This window comes from Osmerus eperlanus, chromosome 10, assembly GCF_963692335.1.
Source record: "Osmerus eperlanus chromosome 10, fOsmEpe2.1, whole genome shotgun sequence".
Taxonomy (NCBI): domain Eukaryota; kingdom Metazoa; phylum Chordata; class Actinopteri; order Osmeriformes; family Osmeridae; genus Osmerus; species Osmerus eperlanus.
Genome location: NC_085027.1, coordinates 17,584,444 through 17,603,167, shown reverse-complemented (window position 1 = coordinate 17,603,167; position 18,724 = coordinate 17,584,444). Strand labels below are relative to the sequence as shown.

At 46.0% G+C, this 18,724-nt stretch overlaps 1 protein-coding gene across 4 annotated transcripts in view; it reads left to right on the top strand.

Moving 5' to 3' along the window:
- The window catches only part of dagla (diacylglycerol lipase, alpha), a 50,323-nt gene extending 33,049 nt beyond the window's left edge, over positions 1 to 17,274 (top strand). For 2 of the 4 annotated variants that reach the window (XM_062471892.1, XM_062471891.1), the window contains exons 6-21: positions 151 to 289; positions 994 to 1,081; positions 1,228 to 1,362; positions 1,454 to 1,531; positions 1,633 to 1,757; positions 2,076 to 2,226; positions 2,980 to 3,063; positions 4,287 to 4,364; positions 4,759 to 4,839; positions 5,032 to 5,174; positions 7,598 to 7,666; positions 7,916 to 7,988; positions 8,095 to 8,300; positions 8,429 to 8,555; positions 12,947 to 13,110; positions 13,625 to 17,274. In XM_062471892.1, the coding sequence (XP_062327876.1) occupies positions 151 to 289; positions 994 to 1,081; positions 1,228 to 1,362; positions 1,454 to 1,531; positions 1,633 to 1,757; positions 2,076 to 2,226; positions 2,980 to 3,063; positions 4,287 to 4,364; positions 4,759 to 4,839; positions 5,032 to 5,174; positions 7,598 to 7,666; positions 7,916 to 7,988; positions 8,095 to 8,300; positions 8,429 to 8,555; positions 12,947 to 13,110; positions 13,625 to 14,738 (2,855 nt within the window). In that variant the 3' untranslated portion in view covers positions 14,739 to 17,274. Of the gene's footprint in view, positions 1 to 150; positions 290 to 993; positions 1,082 to 1,227; positions 1,363 to 1,453; positions 1,532 to 1,632; positions 1,758 to 2,075; positions 2,227 to 2,979; positions 3,064 to 4,286; positions 4,365 to 4,758; positions 4,840 to 5,031; positions 5,175 to 7,597; positions 7,667 to 7,915; positions 7,989 to 8,094; positions 8,301 to 8,428; positions 8,556 to 9,959; positions 12,138 to 12,946; positions 13,111 to 13,624 lie in introns of those variants that run through there. The other 2 variants (XM_062471893.1, XM_062471894.1) reach the window with 2 other exon arrangements.
- Positions 17,275 to 18,724: the final 1,450 nt, after the last annotated feature.

The window sequence follows — 18,724 nt, the reverse complement described above, 5'->3', positions numbered from 1 at the left end:
CCTGAAAAAGTGAATGTTAGGCTTTTGAAAAGAAAAAATATGGTTTGAAGATAAGACTGACAAATTATTTGGGAAGAGATACCCAAGGGCAGGTGTTTTTCTGTAGTTGCTAAGCTGTTAATAGTTTCTCCTCTCCTCCTCTCTCCCTAGGCATTGTGGTGTGTAACTGGCTGGTCATCTTCAGCATGTGTTTTACCCTCATGTGCACCTTCGACCCAACTGGACGAACATTCGTCAAGCTGAAAGCCACCCGCCGTCGCCAACGCAACCTCACCACATACACACTCAGGTACCAACAGACAAACTCACACACACACATTAAAGGGCTAACACACACACTTGCATAAAAAAAGAAAAAGTTAATCATTTACATTTAGTCATTTAGCAGACACTCTTATCCAGAGCGACTTACAGTAAGTACAGGGACATTCTCCCCGAGGCAAGTAGGGTGAAGTGTCTTGCCCAAGGACACAACGTCATTTCGCACGGCAGGGAATCGAACCGGCAACCTTCTATTTAATAGCCCGACTCCCTAACTGCTCAGCCATCTAACCCCCCACCGTCCTTCCTCTCAGTAAATACATTGCATCACTTAATCTGTTGCTTTCTCTGCCTTCCTCTTAGAGAGAGAGAGAGGGAGAGGGTCAACATGGCCTTGCCTAAGGACACAACGTCATTTAGCACGGCCGGGAATCGAACCGGCAACCTTCTATTTAATAGCCCGACTCCCTAACCGCTCAGCCATCTGAACCCCCACCGTCCTTCCTCTCAGTAAATACATTGCATCACTTAATCTGTTGCTTTCTCTGCCTTCCTCTTGGGGAGAGGGAGAGGGAGAGGGAGAGGGAGAGGGAGAGGGAGAGGGAGAGGGAGAGGGAGGGGAGGGGGAGGGTCAACATGGCTGAATGATATCACCCCCTTTCTCTGCCTTCCTCTTAGGTAGTCTGTGTGTATGTGTTTGTGTGTGTGACATTCTCTGTGTTCCTCTCTCAGACACAGACTGGAAGAGGGGCAGGCAAGCAGTTGGAGTAGAAGACTCAAATTCTTCATGTGCTGTACCAGAGCCCAGGACACACAATCTGTGAGTATTACACACACACACTGGTTTATTTTTGTCTGTTCAACTACACTGCATTTCTACTGTTAGTTGCTCACTTCTCGGAACTGCAGGGTGTCCAATAGGGGCCAGACATAGTAGAGGTTGATGTGGAGATCTTCTCCTGACAGGACGCCTACTCAGAGGTGGCCAGCCTGTTTGCTGAATTCTTCAGGGACCTGGACATTGTGCCTAGTGACATCATCGCTGGACTGGTTCTGCTCCGCCAGAGGCAGAGGTCCAAGAGGTCGGCCATCTTGGACCAGGTAGGAGCTGTGTGTGTTTGTGAAAGGGAAAAGGAAACACATAAGTATGCCTTGACTGTCTGTTAAATATAATGTGTTGGTTTCCCCTTAGGCCAACAATGATATTTTAGCCTTCTTATCTGGAATGCCTGTCACCCGCAACACCAGATACCTGGACCTTAAAAACTCGGTAAATGAGTCTGTGGTTTTCTTTTTGTATACTGTAAAGTTTATGATGAGGAACAAATGTTTGTTTCATTTTGTGTTTAATTGTGTGTGTGTGGCTCCCAGACTGAGATGGCCATGTATAAGGAGGTGTGTTACTACATGCTGTTTGCCCTGGCTGCCTATGGCTGGCCAATGTACTTGATGAGGAAGCCAGCCTGTGGACTTTGTCGTCTAGCCAGCTCCTGCCCGTAAGTCTGTACCTGCCTTCTTCCCCCCTCTCTCCCATCCCTCCCTCCTTCACCCCCATCTGTCCACCAGCCAGGCCTCCTTTCATCCCACCATCATTTTATCCTTCCCTCCCTTTTCTATCCCCATTTCTCCCTCCCTCCCTCCCTCCCTCCCAATAAACCACATGACAAACAAACGTGCGTGTAACACACAGCACGCACGCACAAACATGCATTAATGCGCAAAACAAACAATGGCCCCACATAGCCCACTTGACTATTGATAAGAATGTATTTAAACTCCATGTACCACAACCCACCCCCCCACCCCTACCCCAGATGTACGTCTGTGTCGGGCTCCCGTCTGTCCCAGTCGGTCACAGTGGAGGAGGACAACTGCTGCGGTTGCAACGTCCTGGCCATTCGACGTCACTTCCTCGACAGAGAGCTCAAACAGGTCCACATTGTCTACACTTCCTGCCACGACGCGGTGAGTAAACTTGTGATTGGTTTATTTCAAACAGTGGTCAGGGCTTAGGCGGGGACTAACTGGAACCTTCCAAATGACATCCTGAACTGCGATTGTTCCTATTCTGCAATTGTTCCTATTCTGTAATTGTTACTATTCTTTAAATATGCTGTGAAGTGGAATTGAAAATGAGTTTTAAGTTCATCACACCACAGAAGAATCTGTTGTTAACTACCCATCCAAATTTGAATTACTTTGTCTTTGAAAGTAATTCAGAATGCAATCGTCTGTGATCTGACGTAGATAGGTCGCTGTGACGTAGATAGGTTGGGTTTTTGCCCCGCCTATACAAAACCTGAGCTGAAAACAGGAGACAAACTGTTCCACGGTCTAACTCCACATTTCAGTGCGACAAAGTTTTTGCGCTTTGCACATGCTTTCAGGAACTCATTTCACATGTATATAATGTACTGAGAAGCAAATCATGGAATTTGCTTTATAGCATCTTAGCAATAATTTCTATATATACATAACTATATGGCTGTGTAACTATATACAGTTAACCATCAAATGTCAGCCCTTTTCTGACTAATTTGTAAAGCAGATCAGTGCTGTGTGGCAGTGCAGACACTAAGTTTCGATCCATAAAACCTGAATGTGTGTGTGTGAGAGAGAGAGAGAGAGATAGAGAACATGGCTGAATGATATCACCCCCTTACACTTCTTTCTCTCTCTCTCTCTATCTGTCTCTTCCTGTCTGTCTTTGTACGACAGGTCTATGAGACGCCGTTCTTTGTGGCAGTGGATCATGGAAAAAAGAAGGTTGTCATCAGTATCAGAGGTACTCTGTCTCCCAAGGTGAGAATTAGGAAAGTTTGTGCATTTATGTGTGTCTCTTTCATGGAATGACCGATACAACAGACAGATCCAAGTAGGGTTGCAAAGGGGCGGAAAGTTTCCGGTAAATTTCTTTTTTGCTAAAGCATATAGCAGCTGGTTGGGAACATTGTCTGCCAGAAACATAAACCTAAACGTAAAACGTTCTGTTGTTTTTGAACGTCTTTGTCATCAGTGTTGCGTCTGAACGTTTCAGCCCTATGCCTGGCAAGTTTGAGAGCGCCGAATTGCGTAGAGGCCAAGAGCGGTATTGCAGACAGAGATTTCAATTATAGCTCGCAACATATTGAAAGAAATTTTTGGAGCTGTGAACTTTTGAATTATGAACTATGAACTGAAATGAACTGGGAAGAGGCCCCGGGGAAGACCCAGGACACGCTGGAGGGACTATGTCTCTCGGCTGGCCTGGGAACGCCTCGGGGTCCCCCAGGAAGAGCTGGTGGAAGTGGCCGGGGAGAGGGAAGTCTGGGCCTCCCTGCTTAGGTTGCTGCCCCCGCGACCCGACCCCCGGAAAAGCGGAAGATGATGGATGGATGGATGGATGGAACTGAACTAGTTCATTTTAAAATTTGTGAACTATGAACTGAACTAGTTCATGTAGAAAGTGAACTTTCCCAACACTGTTTGTCATTACCTAGCATATTGATTACTTGGTAAACTGAAGCCATGTTCATTTTAATACCAAGTTTATACAGTAGACTAACTTTTTACAGCAGTGAGAGTAGGATGTATGTATGTCCACACAAAAGTTGTATTATAAATGTTTGCATGCATGTCTGCTTATGACAGGGTAAATACAGTTAAATTACCCCAACATTTCCAGTTTATTCCCGTTAATTCCCGTGGAAAGTTTCCAACTTTGAATATTCCCGGAATTTTGCAATCCTAGATCCAAGTCATCACACAGACATCAAACTGTGTTCCATGCATGCACAGTGCAGTGATGTACAGCACACATAAGTCAGATTACTCTGTTTGATGGCAATTTATCTGTCTGTCTCGGCCTCCCACTGCCCCCTTGCATACTCGCTAAACATTCTCAAAAGACACTTTCTTTTTCTCTGTCTCTCTGACTGCTCACTCACTCTTTTTTATTTTCTTTTTAAAATGTATTTCTTTCTTTTCTCGAATATTACATCCTTATCCTAACATCATCTATGTCTCTTGATCCGTGTGTATGTCAGGATGCGCTGACTGACCTAACAGGGGACTCTGAGCGTCTACCTCTGGAGGAGCAGCATGGAACCTGGCTGGGGCACAAGGTCAGTTACACACGCACACACACCCCTACTCCAGACAAAACACATCTCCCTGACACATTCTCCTGCTTCACACTCACACCCCCACACACACACATTCCTCCATACTTTCTCCCTCACACTCACATTTAATCTGTTCCACTGCTTCAGCTGTAGGGACCATCCAGTATACTTAATTCATTATTGGTAATGTGATCCCAAAGCACAGAAGTCATTTCATCTCTCCTCAGTGACTGATTCCGCTTATTAACAAAGAGCAGTTGATATTGAATCACGATATTGCAGACACGATTCGTGTGGTCTAACCTTGTCTTGGTTGCTGAGGATGTCCTTCCTTCCTCCTTTTCCTTCCCCTGTTTTTCCCCGTCTCCCTCTCTCCCTCCACTCCTCCTACCAGGGTATGGTGTACTCTGCAGAGTACATCAAGAAGAAGCTGGAACAGGAGATGATCTTGTCACAAGCCTTTGGGAGAGACCTGGTACTTGACTAGATTTATGTATAGTTTGCCTGGCAAATTGGATTGTAGATCAGTGTTTATCTGCACACCTGTCTGCATTAGCATGTTATGAATGTAACAACAAACATGCAATCTACTCATAAGATAAACTTGAGAAAACAGGATATTTCGTTTCAGCCCATGTGTGGTAATGTTCCCTTTTCTCTAACGCAGGGTAAAGGCACCATGCACTATGGGCTGGTAATCGTGGGTCACTCTCTAGGTGCGGGTACCGCTGCGATTCTGTCCTTCCTGCTACGGCCCCAATATCCCACTCTGCAGTGTTACTCCTACTCCCCGCCTGGTGGCCTTCTCAGGTAGGGGGGAGAGAGGGACTGGGTGGGGGGAGTGTGGGACTGTGTGGGTGGAGAATAGGGCTAGGTGGGGGAGAGGGGCTTCGTGGGGGGAGAGAGAGGCTGTGTGGGGGGAGAGAGGGGCTGTGTTGTGGGAGAATGGGCTAGGTGGGGGGCTGGGGGGGGGGAAGAAAGGGTCTGGGTGGGAAGAGAATGGGTCTGGGTGGAAGGAGAATGTGGCTGGGTGGGGGGAGTGTGGGGCTGGGTGGAGAGAGGGGTTGGGTGGGAGGAGAATGGGTCTGGGTGGGGGGGGGGAGTGTGGGGCTAGGTGGAGAGAGGGGCTGGGTGGGGAGGAGGGAAAGAGGGGACATATGATGTCCATACAGCACTTTTACCTGAATAATAGTGTGTGCATGCGTCGGACGGAATTTCTCCTGCCTTTCTGGACTGAGGCCCTGAAGTGACAGCTTTAACTGACTCGTCGTCGTCGTCATCTGCCGCTTGTCCTGGGGTCGGGTCGCGGGGGCAGCAACCTAAGCAGGGAGGCCCAGACTTCCCTCTCCCCAGCCACTTCCACCAGCTCTTCCTGGGGGACCCCGAGGCGTTCCCAGGCCAGCCGAGAGACATAGTCCCTCCAGCGTGTCCTGGGTCTTCCCCGGGGGCTCTTCCCAGTGGACGTGCCCAGAACACCTCACCAGGGAGGCGTCCAGGAGGCATCCTGATCAGATGCCCGAGCCACCTCAACTGGCTCCTCTTGATGCGGAGGAGCAGCGGTTCTACTCTGAGCCCCTCCCGGATGACCGAGCTTCTCACCCTATATCTAAGGGAGAGCCCGGACACCCTGCGGAGAAAACTCATTTTGGCCGCTTGTATTCGTGATCTCGTTCTTTCGGTCACTACCCACAGTTCGTGACCATAGGTGAGGGTAGGAACGTAGATCGACTGGTAAATAGAGAGCTTCGCCTTTTGACTCAGCTCCTTCTTCGCCACGACGGACCGATGCAGAGCCCGCATCACTGCGGACGCCGCACCGATCCGCCTGTCGATCTCGCGCTCCATTCTTCCCTCACTCGTGAACAAGACCCCGAGATACTTGAACTCCTCCGCTTGGGTCAAGATCTTCTCCCCGACCCGGAGATTGCAATCCACCCTTTTCCGGTCGATAACCATGGCCTCATATTTGGAGGTGCTGATTCCCATCCCAGCCGCTTCGCATTCGGTTGTGAACCGCTCCAGTGAGAGCTGAAGGTCACGGCCCGATGAAGCCATCAGGACCACATCATCCGCAAAAAGCAGCGACCCGATCCTGAGGTCACCAAACCGGAACCCCTCAACGCCCTGGCTGCGCCTAGAAATTCTGTACATATAAGTTATGAACAGAATCGGTGACAAAGGGCAGCCCTGGCGGAGTTCAACCCTCACCGGGAACAAGTTCAACTTACTGCCGGCAATGCGGACCAAACTCTGGCACCGGTCGTACAGGGACCGGACAGCCCCGATCAGGAAATCCGGTACCCCGTACTCCCGGAGCACCCCCCACATGAGCCAGCACCCCCCACATGAGCCCCCGAGGGACATGGTCGAACGCCTTTTCCAAATCCCCGAAACATGTGTAGACTGGTTGGGCGAACTCCCATGCACCCTCCAGGACCCTGCCGAGGGTGTGGAGCTGGTCCACAGTTCCACGGCCAGGACGAAAACCACATTGCTCCTCCTGAATCCGAGGTTCGACAATCCGACGGACCCTCCTCTCCAGAACCCCTGAATAGACTTTCCCAGGGAGCTTTAACTGACTCTAATATGCAAATCGTGCGGAGAGAGTGTAAGTGTGTGGCAGGCAGATATGACATGCTCCAGCTCACACTGCCAGTGGAACAGCTAGATAAGGTAATTTGTGGTTGGAACATGTGCAGAGACAGCAACAGTCATCCACAGGAACCCAGCCACATGTCCTTCAGCCCTCTACAGCACTGAGCAGCACCTATAAAGGACCTATTAAATATGTTGTGAATGTGAGTTTATGAAACAAGGAATATGCAGTCTTACTTAGTGAGACCATTCGTTTGCTTCATCCAGCCCTTATCTGACTGTGGGGGGAATGAATTGGCTCTATGACACCTCCTGTGCCTGTGCTATCGTCATGTGTCGATATGTGCTGAATGTTTAATATCGTAGGCGGCGTCATACTGAGCCTTGACGCCCTATCACACCTCCATGTTTGCTGTGGAGAGGTTCTGAATTATTCAGTCCGTTTGGATCGGATCGAGCAGCTATGATTTTTTCGGGGGGTGGTTTGTTAACTGTGAGATTGCAAAAATCTGCTCCTCCAATTTCACTCAAGGAATGAGAATGAGCATGGATGCATTTGAATGCCAAATACTTTCTATTTGATCCTCTTCTCTCCTTTTTCCTGGCTAATTGTTCCTCTAAATTCAATATGTCCTTAGTGAGGATGCTATGGAGTACTCCAAGGAGTTTGTTACCTCAGTGGTTTTGGGGAAGGACCTGGTCCCAAGGTGAGTAATCTGCTTCCTCCTGTGCCCTCCCCTCATCTCCCACTCAGAGGATCCCAGGGCCCTGTTCAATACTCCTGATATATAACATCACTGCTCACCTCTGTGAGGCACTATCTGATGTAACATGAATGTATAGCTGAACGCTTTTACAACTCTACACATGCACAAGGCTAGAATGTGTTTAGGACTTGCCTGACCGCATACTAGGCTGCAGCATAGTCATTCTTGCTCTCTGCTTGTGTCCCCCAGGATTGGCCTTTCCCAGCTGGAGGGGTTTCGGCGACACCTACTGGAGGTTTTGCAGAAAAGTGACAAGCCAAAGGTGACGTGTACCAGATGGCAGCCAGCCACACAGACAGGATGTCATGGTAGTAACACACTGTAGCTACTGAGAAGGCTGACAATAATTCTGTGTGTGTCCTTTACAGTGGAGGATCATCGCAGGGGGCACAAAGTGCATCCCCAAGTCCGAGTTGCCTGTGGAGGACAGCACCCAGCCCCCCCCAGTTGCGCCTCCCAGTGCACGGCTATGGTTGCACCCCAGTGACCTCAGCATCGCCTTGTCAGCCTCCACCCCCCTGTACCCTCCTGGGAAGGTCATACATGTGGTGCACAACCACCCCCCAGAGACCTGGTGAGGAGACTGGAATTTCCCAAGCCAGCTGGCAGGCTTTCACATCCGTGTTAAAGAACATTTTACATGTCCAGAACAATTAAATCCATTTTCTGGTTTGTATTGTGTTTTTTTTTTTTTTGGTCTAGCTGCGGCCAGGAGGAACCCACATACTCTGCTCTCTGGGGGGACAACAAAGCCTTTGATGAGGTCATCATCTCTCCTGCAATGCTTAACGAACACATGCCTCACATGGTGATGGAAGGCCTCAACAAGGTCTGTGGAGATTGTGTGTGTGTGTGTGTGTGAGCGTGAGTGTGAGAGAGAGTATGGTTGGGTGTCGGTGTTTGTGTGGGTGCAGACATGGGCGCTGACGTACGTGTTCGATTGTACTTTGTGTAAAAGTGACTGTAGTGGTAGAGGGTACTGATGAAATACAATCAAGAAACACTGCTTCACAGGGGTGCATTGTGAGGGCTGCTTGCTGCGACCGGCTCAGTAAATGGTTGTTGTGTGCGCGTGTGTGTAGATCAGAATGTTTAATCTAAATGTTTGCCAAAGGACTTGGGACTGATCCTCCATGGCACCTAGTGTGTGATCACTAAGCTTTTATGGATGGTCTCACTTGGCTGTATGTTTGATTCCATATTGGGGTGTGTATGGGTGCTTGGTTTACACACTACATTTATCTACACTATATAGCCAATTGTTTGTCGGAACCACTCAGTATATCAACACCTGCATTTTGATCTTCTCATTCCAAAACCATGGGCATTGATATGGAATTGGTTCCCACTTAGATTCTATAACTGCCTTCTCCTATCTGGAAAGGCTTTCCAATAGACTTTGAACATTCATGCAGGATTTGCTTCCATTCAGCCACAAGAGCATTAGGGAGGTTGGGCACTGTATTAGACCTGGTTTGCAGATTGAATTAAAATTAATCACAAATGTGCTTGATTTGATGGTGTTTAAGTCTGGGATCTGTGCAGGCCACTCAAGTTTTTTCCACACCAAACTTGACAAAACATTTCTGTCTGGACCTCACTTTGTGCATCATGGGGGAATTATCAAGCCAAAAACAGGAAAGTGCCATCCCAAAATTGTTGCAACAAAGTATGAACCACAGAATTGTCTAGAGTGAAATTGTTATGCTTTAGTATTAATATTTCCACCAGTGGAACTAAGGGCTGTAGCTCAAAACTACGAAATAGTCCCTAGTTATTGAAAATGGAAAATTCTCCTATGCACAAAGCGAGGTCATTACAGAAATGTTTTGTCGCAAGCCTGGTCTAATCACCCCAACCTTCCAAATGCTCTTGTGGTTGAATGGAAGCAAATCCGACATTAATGTTCCAAAGCGTATTGGAAAGCCTTCGTTGAAAGGTGTGAAGTCAGTTATAGAAAAAAAAGTAGGAATCAACTCCTTTGGAATGCCCATGATTTTGGAATGAAAAGTTAATCAAGAATGTACAATTGTACAATACAATACAATTGTACATACACTGTATATTACCCCCTATTCACACCGGTTGCGTCTGCGGCGCGTTCAGTGTTCAGCCTTTTGTTTGTTCTGTGCAAGTACAGTGAAGAGGTCTGTATCTTTAGTGTATTTGTTGTATGACTGCTTGCGTATGTTTGTGTGTGTGTAGTTGTTTGATGCGTATGGTGTTTCTGCAGGTATTGGAACCATTTGGGCTCAGTTCAGAACTGACAGACTCAGAGCCAGTGGAGGTGGAAGAACTGAACCATCCATCCTTCACTAATGTTGTCATAACTTCTCAAACACACCTGCACTCCTCTATTTCCCCATCTTTCTATCCAAAAGAGCTTCCGTCTACCCCTTTCATCTCTGATATCTCATCGGATACTCACAAATATCCACCCTCCCCCTCTCCCCTTTCAGAAAGTCGCTCCATATCTTTTACAGACCCACCTTCTTCATCTCCTCCTCTTCTTGCAGAGGGCAAATCTCTCCACCCAGCAGACCTTCCTTCCATCCCTCTTCATTCTGATACCTTTGCTGTTTCTGTAGAGGGCCTGGCATCCTCTTCTCCTACTGCTCCCTGTGTTCCAGGTGTTGTCATCTCCATCTCTCCTCTTCTACACAGCCCAGCAGATACACTTCCTGTCATGTCGCCTGCTTCTCTCTCAACCCCACCCTCCACCTCACTGTCAGACATCACTCCCGAGACAGACTCCCAGCCCTCGCTCCCCCAGTTGCCACACAGCGCCCCCAGCCCCGGTCACAAATTGGTATCCAGCCTGCATGTAGACCTGCGTTCTTTACCTCAGGCCTGCAGCACCCCATGTTCCACCCAAACAGACCTGCCCCCTTGCCTTCCTTACAAACATCTTCCCTCTGGTCCCCCTGCATCACAAACCCTCCCTCTAATCTCATAGCACTCTCTAACCTCTCTATATTAGTCCCGATAGACATGGACCCATCCTGACCAACAGACTCCCCCTCTCGTCTCTGTTCACTCAAATGATCTACCCTTCACCTTGATCTACCCTTCACCTGTCAGAAACACCTACCATCATTATGTCAGTCCCCCCAGTTTAGAATGATACTACTGCTCCATACACCAGTATTAATAATTACAAACCTTGGCTAACTCTTATCCCCTCACATATATAAAGGTTGGGGAGCACAGTCACACACACACACATGCCCTACTTGCCAAATAACGCACGCTTCTCTCTCTCTAGATGCTGCAGGGTTTCCATGGTAACTGCGGTTTCTTCCACACACACACTAACCCCTCTCTGCTTTATTCCTGGTGGGCTTCCTGCGGTTTCTAATTGGCAGCTCAAGGTGTTGTGTGTGTGTGTGTGTCTTTGTGCTCTTCTTTTTTCCTACACCTCCTCCTGCTGTATAAGAACAGAACATCAACACACCACATTTTAAGTACCTCGACACAGTAGGAAGCTGTCTCTGGGTAGATTTCTCTGCTGTCCTCTTTACATGTCATACTGTGTTTCTATTGGTCAGTGCTGTGGTGATGTCATCTGTTTGCTCTCAGGAATTACCTATGCCTTTACAGATCCACCAGTCTGGAACTTGTTTTGGCCAATGAGAAGAGAGTCTATGCAGTATTTATTAATTTTGATGATTGAGTGTTAAAATCCTATCCAATAGACGTGAGTTAGATTTTTATACAGCCATTCTTTTATAGTCATTATTATTGTTATAACTCCTCAGGTTACAGTCAAAGTCATGGGTTAAACCGAATACTTCTGCACTGTACTGTATGATGTTTGGGCAACCTGTATTTGGAGAAGTGAGGTTACCGACTTCTAGCCTTTCACCTCTGGCTCTAGAGGTGAAAGGCTATGTATCCTATGTCCCTGATTCTCTGGAGCCTTTCTATGAAACACACCAATTATGGGAGTGTTTGTATTTGCTTTTGGCTTGTTGAGTTATAGTTCTGGTGTGGATGTCTTCTACTGCTGTTGGTAGTTCTATACTAATATCAGGAGTGATAGTATATGCCCTTGTTTTGCCTGGGCTTGGTTGTTAAATCGAGAGCACAATCTAATACTGAACCTAGTTTTCCCCCATAGTTGCTGTTTTCCCCCAGTCTCTTTCTCTTCTCTTATTCCATCACTCAGCCATTACTTGCATGTGAGATCTTTGTTTACTGCCATTTTAAAGTATTGTATCTTCCTTAAACATGTAATTTTAATGTGTGCTTTGTCTATTAGCTACATGTGATTGTTTACATTGCCTTATTGTTCATGTGTAAAGGACCCTTTAAAGTATATGCACGTACTGGTACAATGTTTGTGTGTATTCATTACACGTGTGTTTTTCCATTGTTTTCATTAACCCATTAAAGTCAAACAAATGTTTAACAGTGGCCATGCGTGGTGATGTTCCATCATGTTGTAATTTTTCTTTAACTGTCTAATTTTGTACTTTCTACATCTGTACAATCATTTTCATGGTTCATGTGTCAAAAGACGATGTCTGTTAGGGTTAGGGTTATTCACAAAACTAAGCTACCTTCAGAAGCGCAGGACCTACATCTCTCATGCTTTACAGTGGCAGTGCCCTTTTGAATCCATCTATGAGAATCCTACTAACATTCTCATGTTATGTGACTTCTTGCTGATACCAATTAAACTGTTATTCTTCAATAGTCTTTGCACAAGACGCTTAATAGCTACAGCCTTTTTGCCCTTCAGGAAATGTTCCCTTCCCATATCTGTCACACAATGTTGAGGTATTGTGCAGCAACCTGTGTAGGTGAGGTGAGTGCCTGTGAAGCATGTCCACAGGAGATTGGTGGAGAATGATAGTGATAAAGTCAATGTTGGTGGGCGTAGTGGTATTATACTTTTCCCATGTTTTCTATCTGTAACACCCTGTTTTCTCAGCTCTAACATTCCGTTCTAATGTGTATTTCTATATCTGTTATTTTTTTTAATTTATTTGACCTTTCTCTGACCCTATTTGACCCTAACCTCTCTAACAACATACAGTTTGTCTTTGTAATGTCAATAATGATAACTTTCTGCCCCGTAACTCCCTACCATCTCCACACCCCAACCCTCTCTCACCCCCCCTCCAGAGCTCCCTGGTGATCCACCTATAACGCCAGCAGCCTTGGCTACAAGGTGACCGGGCATTAATGTCCTCCTCCCTCCCATCTTATCTCCAGGTGCTGGAGAACTACAACAGAGGGAAGACTGCCCTGCTATCCGCTGCTAAGATCATGGTGAGCCCCACAGAGGTCGACCTCAACCCTGAGACCATCTTCATGGCCGTGCCAAATTCCCAGCAGCCCACGCCTGCCATGCATCACCGCAGGAACAGCAGTGTCCGGTTAGTCTACTGGCATGTCGAAGAGGGAGGGAGGAAGCTGGGAGGGAGGAGTGGGGAAACCTGGTCTATTCTTCTGAGTGTCCGATTTATACAGAGCATGAAATTATCTTTATGTAATGCATGATCCATTAACTATGTGTACATATGTCCCTCTCTCTCACACATGCACGCCTGCTGTCTGACCACAGAGTTACCTATGGTAGTGTCCAGTTCCCTCCTCGTCCTCTGTGGTTTAGCCCACCTAGGCCCAGAGAACAACTAGTCTAGCCTCCCAGTAGTAATGTTTGTATGTAACCTCCCGGGTGCTCCTCTCTCCCACCCCTCTTGTTTATGTTCTCCTTTTCATACTTTTGTGTCATTTTCTTTACGGTTCTCACCCCCCCTTACTATTTTCCAACAATGTATATTTCCCACACTTCTACACCTTCTTCATTCTTTCTTTCTCGTTGTCATTTGCTGCCACTCCTCTCCACTCCCACCATCTCTCCTTTCCAAACCCCCTCCTTCTCCTCAGTTCCTGTGCCCGGTCTGAGATATCCCTTGATGGCTTTTCGGAGTGCCCTCCTCCCCCAGTACCGGTGGTTCTACGGGGGGCTAGGGAGCGCCTAGCGGTGGAGTTGAGAGACAGGAAGGCCCCCCTGGCCGTGATGGAGAGCCTGTCTGATGCTGAGTCTCTCTACAGCCTGGACTCCAGACGCTCATCTGCGGCTTTGAGGGGATCTCCCATGCTGGGCTGCCTCCCCTTCTCATTGGATGCCCCCATCCCAGAGGAGAACCCCTCCCTCAGCTCCCGCACTGAGCTCCTGGCTGCCGACTGCCTCTGCCAGGCCACACCGGAGCACCTAGGACAGGCAGGGCCATACTTTACCCCCCTGGAGTCTGGATCAACGCCAGATTACATCATGCGTCTGTCACCTGCCACCCCTCGCTTCAGCGGTCACCATTCCCCAGCCCCTCTAGGACAGATTGTCCTGGCCCAGCAGTCTGACTCCAGCACCCCACATGAGACAGAGCTAGATGGGGGAGTCCAGGATATACCTGCTGTCTACAGCCCTGACAGCACCCCCCCAGTCCCCCACAGGGCTCGGACCAACCTTGGGCCAGAGAATGGGGGATATGGAAAAGACGTGGATGGGTGGGAGAAAAGAGAGACAGCAGAAGAGACGCAACTCAAGGCAGAGCCCTCTGCCTCCACCCCTCCACCCCAACTCTCCAATGGGAACCCCAGCCAGGCAGTGCTGGAGTTTGCCCAGTATCTGGACTCTCTCTTCAGGCTAGACGGCAGCAGCTCTCCCCCTCTAGAGCTGTCTGATGGAGAATCTGAGTCTGGCAGAGGATCATACGACCAGGAAGAGGGGTCGGGGGAAGGACAACAACGGGGGGAGGACAAACAGCTGCTGGCCAGGGCCACTCTTGAGCCCAACCTGGTCCCCAAGCCACCCCGCACCTTTGCTGACTCTGCAGACCCCTCCTCCGGCATCTCCCTCTCTCCCTCCTTCCCCCTCTCTTCTTCTGGGGAGCTGAATGACCTGTCCCCCTCTGATGGAGCTCCTACAACCACACACTCATTAAGAACATCCACCCCCTGCCCTTACCCAGAGGAAAACGTACTATCTTCCATGGTGTAGTAGTACACCTGCCGGGTTCCTCCCTCTTCCTCTTTCCTCACTCTTTCCATCCTCCTTGGATGTTCTCATCTGACCTTCTCCGACGCATCACAGAGCATGCATGCAGTTGAATGCAGTCTGCTGTGCTGGCATCAAGACACAACAGACACAACAAAACCATAAACAAAGTGACTGAGACAAATAACTCTAATTAAAAAAAATTCAGGTGTTAAAGCTAAATTCTGTGTATAGCATTTCCACTACTGTTGTATGAAAATATGTAATTATCTGTGCATGCCAGGGGCCTGTGCTGAATAGGAAGAGCCTCACTAATATCATTCCAACACACTATCTCACTCACATCCACATGGCATTGTTATGTAGAGATGTGGCATTATTTTAAGTAAAGAGCTAGGCAGGGGGGAAGTTATTATACTGTAGGTAATCTAGGTGATGCATTTCCCAGAGTCAGGTGCCTAATTTAAAATATATATATATACACATTAGGCAAAAGTGGAAAATCTTATCTAGTGGCTTGACATCTCCCTCCTCATCCCTAGAAGTTCACTGTATCCCGTATAACTCTTTAACTCAATATCAGGAATATGACGACCACAACAGATAGACAGAGTGCTGAGTAGAGGAGAGAGGATGCTAAGATGTTCTAAGTTCCTCAGGTCTTTCAGGAATTTACTGTGTGGGTGAGAGGGTAACATACAGATGACATACATGTGTCTTAAAAACAGTGATTGTGACAAATAAAACAATGCCTCCAGTTGTTTATTTTGAAGTACATTTTTGTAGTGCATGAAGGTAGATTCCTTTTTTTCTTTACTAAAGGGGAAGTTTCTCTTATTCAAATGTTCATACTTTTATTTGGATAATGTCATACACATACAAATGCACAATTTGCCCCATCCCCCTTTGCCAAAAATGTATTGCCAAATGTATTTATATAAAGGTGTAATATTGTTTATGTATGTGAATACTGTTCAAGTATATACCATTGAAACAACAAACAAAGCCCTAAAGTACCAAGTTAAGCTAAAAAAGGGATAGGATTCATTTTAATATCTCTCGATCTGCCAATCAAATGGATTTCTGTGTAAAAGGACTGTGGAAAGGGATGCCATTTTGACTCACTAACACTGCCATGGCACATGTTCTCCACACCCCTGCCCTTTCCTGGAGTCTCCACCAAGCTCAGCTTGTTGAAGGATAACTTTTGAGATACTGTATGAGATTTATTTCTTCCCCTACAAGAGATGGGGTTAGTGTAATCTGGAGAATTGAGAAGTATATGTAGGTGTACATCCCAAACTGTCAAGGTTGTTGGTGTATAATGTAGTTGAATGCTGGTTAATATTTAATAACAGACCACCACAAAGGGACCCTTAAAGAACGAGTGTTGACGATTGTCCACTTTTGGGGGAGGTAAATTCTCCTCCTTTCAATTTTTGACCTCAGAGTCTGAGTTCCCTTTAAAACTGGTTAATCTCAAGCCTAGGTGGGTTTGTACTGGAGCAATAGGCTCATTACAGAGCCAAGTATCACTGCATTTTACTAGAATATGGGGCATATACATACTTAATATCAGTTGGGGTTATGTTGCATTAGCACAAACACTACATTATTTATTACCATTACAGTTGATATCCTGATTATTGCTATTGTTGATGGTATTATTATGCATTTTATTACTCTTGTAACATTTGCTTTTTAAGGTTGAGTATGGTGAGTTTTAGCAGACTTGCCTAAATAAGGGAATATATGTATATGTGGGGAAATGTCCAGGTGAAGATGTACTGAATGGGGTACATGGTGGCAGTGAGAGCTGTTTGAGAGACTGGTTTTGGGATATGCTACGCAAAGGACTCTATAATAATGAATGGGGTCATTACAGTAACGTGTGGTGCAACACAGACATGTTAATGGGGTCGCTGGGACCATTAGTAACGCTCTGTACTGTATTGTGACTAAGGGACTTGCTATTGTGCCTCTTAACAGGCTCTTCCTTAGTGTCCAGTTTACGGTTTGATGACTTTCCAGTCTATGCTAACAATCAGATTTGGACTGGAGGGATGAGCACAGTCACAGGAAGCGAGGGTACTTTTTCACTATGGCATGTACAGCACTGTCTTCTTTGTGTAATTATTTATAAGCTATGTCTTGTTACTTGTCTTTTTAAGAAAAAATATATTACATTTCAATAGGATAATAATGTAGAAGATTACTGTATTATGAAAACGAGTATATCATAAATCTATATCGATATTGACATATATATAAAAAGATGTATGAAAAAATTAATCTATTTAGTAAGAACGCAAAAAATCTACAGTATACAAAAGATTCAGTCTATTGGCAGAATTTTACAGAATCCTTTAAAAGCAGATTTAGAGATTGGTCATGTTGAAGAGGAAATAATTCAATTATGTCTTGTCCTTGTTTATTTGGTTTGCTACTCTTCCCGTCTTGTCCCAGAATGAGAATGTATTTGAACCTTATACCCCACTGCTCTGCCTGTAATAAAATAAAGCAAAACCAACTTCAGAGAAACAAAATCTTGTTTGTCTTTTTTTTCCAACCATATTCTTGATCTGTCCTGAGTTAAGTCCTATGAAGGCCAAAGCACTAGAAAATATAGGCCTACCAGCAATTTTATGGAGGAAGATTTGAGTCTATATTAAATAATTCTATAAATAACAAGTGAAACGTTACCAGAAATTATTAACTGTAAACATATGATTATTTGTGTTAATATTTAATTATTTATTTTAAAATTTTATTATTAAAATATTTATTTATTTTACAATGTAATTATTTAAACATGTATTTATTTATATCAGTATTTATTTATTTCAGTGTTTATTTATTTCAGTATTTAAATATTTACTGTCACATTTCTTTATTGCTTCATTTAATTACTATTTAATTACATTTATTGACACATTTCATGACCGTCGGTTCTGCACTGTGAAATAATTATATCTGCCAACTTCAGCCATCAATGGCAGTGGACAGGTCTAACATTTGATGAATAATTGAGCTAAACCAGAGTTAAATATAGCTGCAAGCAGTAATGAAGAGGCCAAGCAGATAGACATAGTCAGAACTGGGTTCTGAGCCCATATAGTTAGTCTAGTGTCAATCCAGCAAATAATTGGTGGTTTTGCATATTATTTTGATTGGCTGTTATTGACAAACGGTTAAAAAAATTCTGTGAAGCTTGGTGTGAAGATCATCTGTGCCAAATTTGGGGAAGATTGAACAACATTTGTGGCCAGTGAATATATTTTAAGCTTTTTAATAAAACAGGATATCGAGGAAAATCTATTTCAGAAAGAGTTGGGTAACCCAAAAATGAGGCAAACTCTGGGTTTTCCGTTCCAGGAAGAGAGGTAACGAAAACTTTTGGTCAGTGTCCATTGTAACTTACTCTGTGAACCTAACCTACTCGTGAACCCGCCCGGTTCCTCCCTGCCTCCGGGTCGCCCTACGGACCTGCCCTGCCCCCGGGTCGCTCTCCTGTCAATGTCTTTGTCATGACAACTTGACATTAACTGAGACAAAAGAACCTGTCACTGTCTTTGTTATGACAACTTGACATTAACTGAGACAAAATAACCTGCCACTGTCTTTGTTATGACAACTTGACATTAACTGAGACAAAAGAACCTCTCATAAACAAATCATAGAAGGCCTAATTATCTACTTACCCACTTAATCCTCTTCGTCCCTAATGGGACATAAGGCTTCGACGATCTGCCTCCATCTCGACCTGTCTTGTGCCGCATGCTGTGCCTCGCCCCAGGTTAGGTTCATTTCCTTCAGCTCCGCTGTCACTGTTCGCTGCCAGGTGTTCTTGGGCCGGCCTTGCTTCCTTTTTCCAGGTGGAGTCCATCGTAGGGCGATCTTGGGGATGCGGTCCTGGTCCATCCTGAGAACGTGTCCGAGCCATTTGAGTCGGCGGCGTTTGATCTCTAGCACCACACTGTTGCACTTAG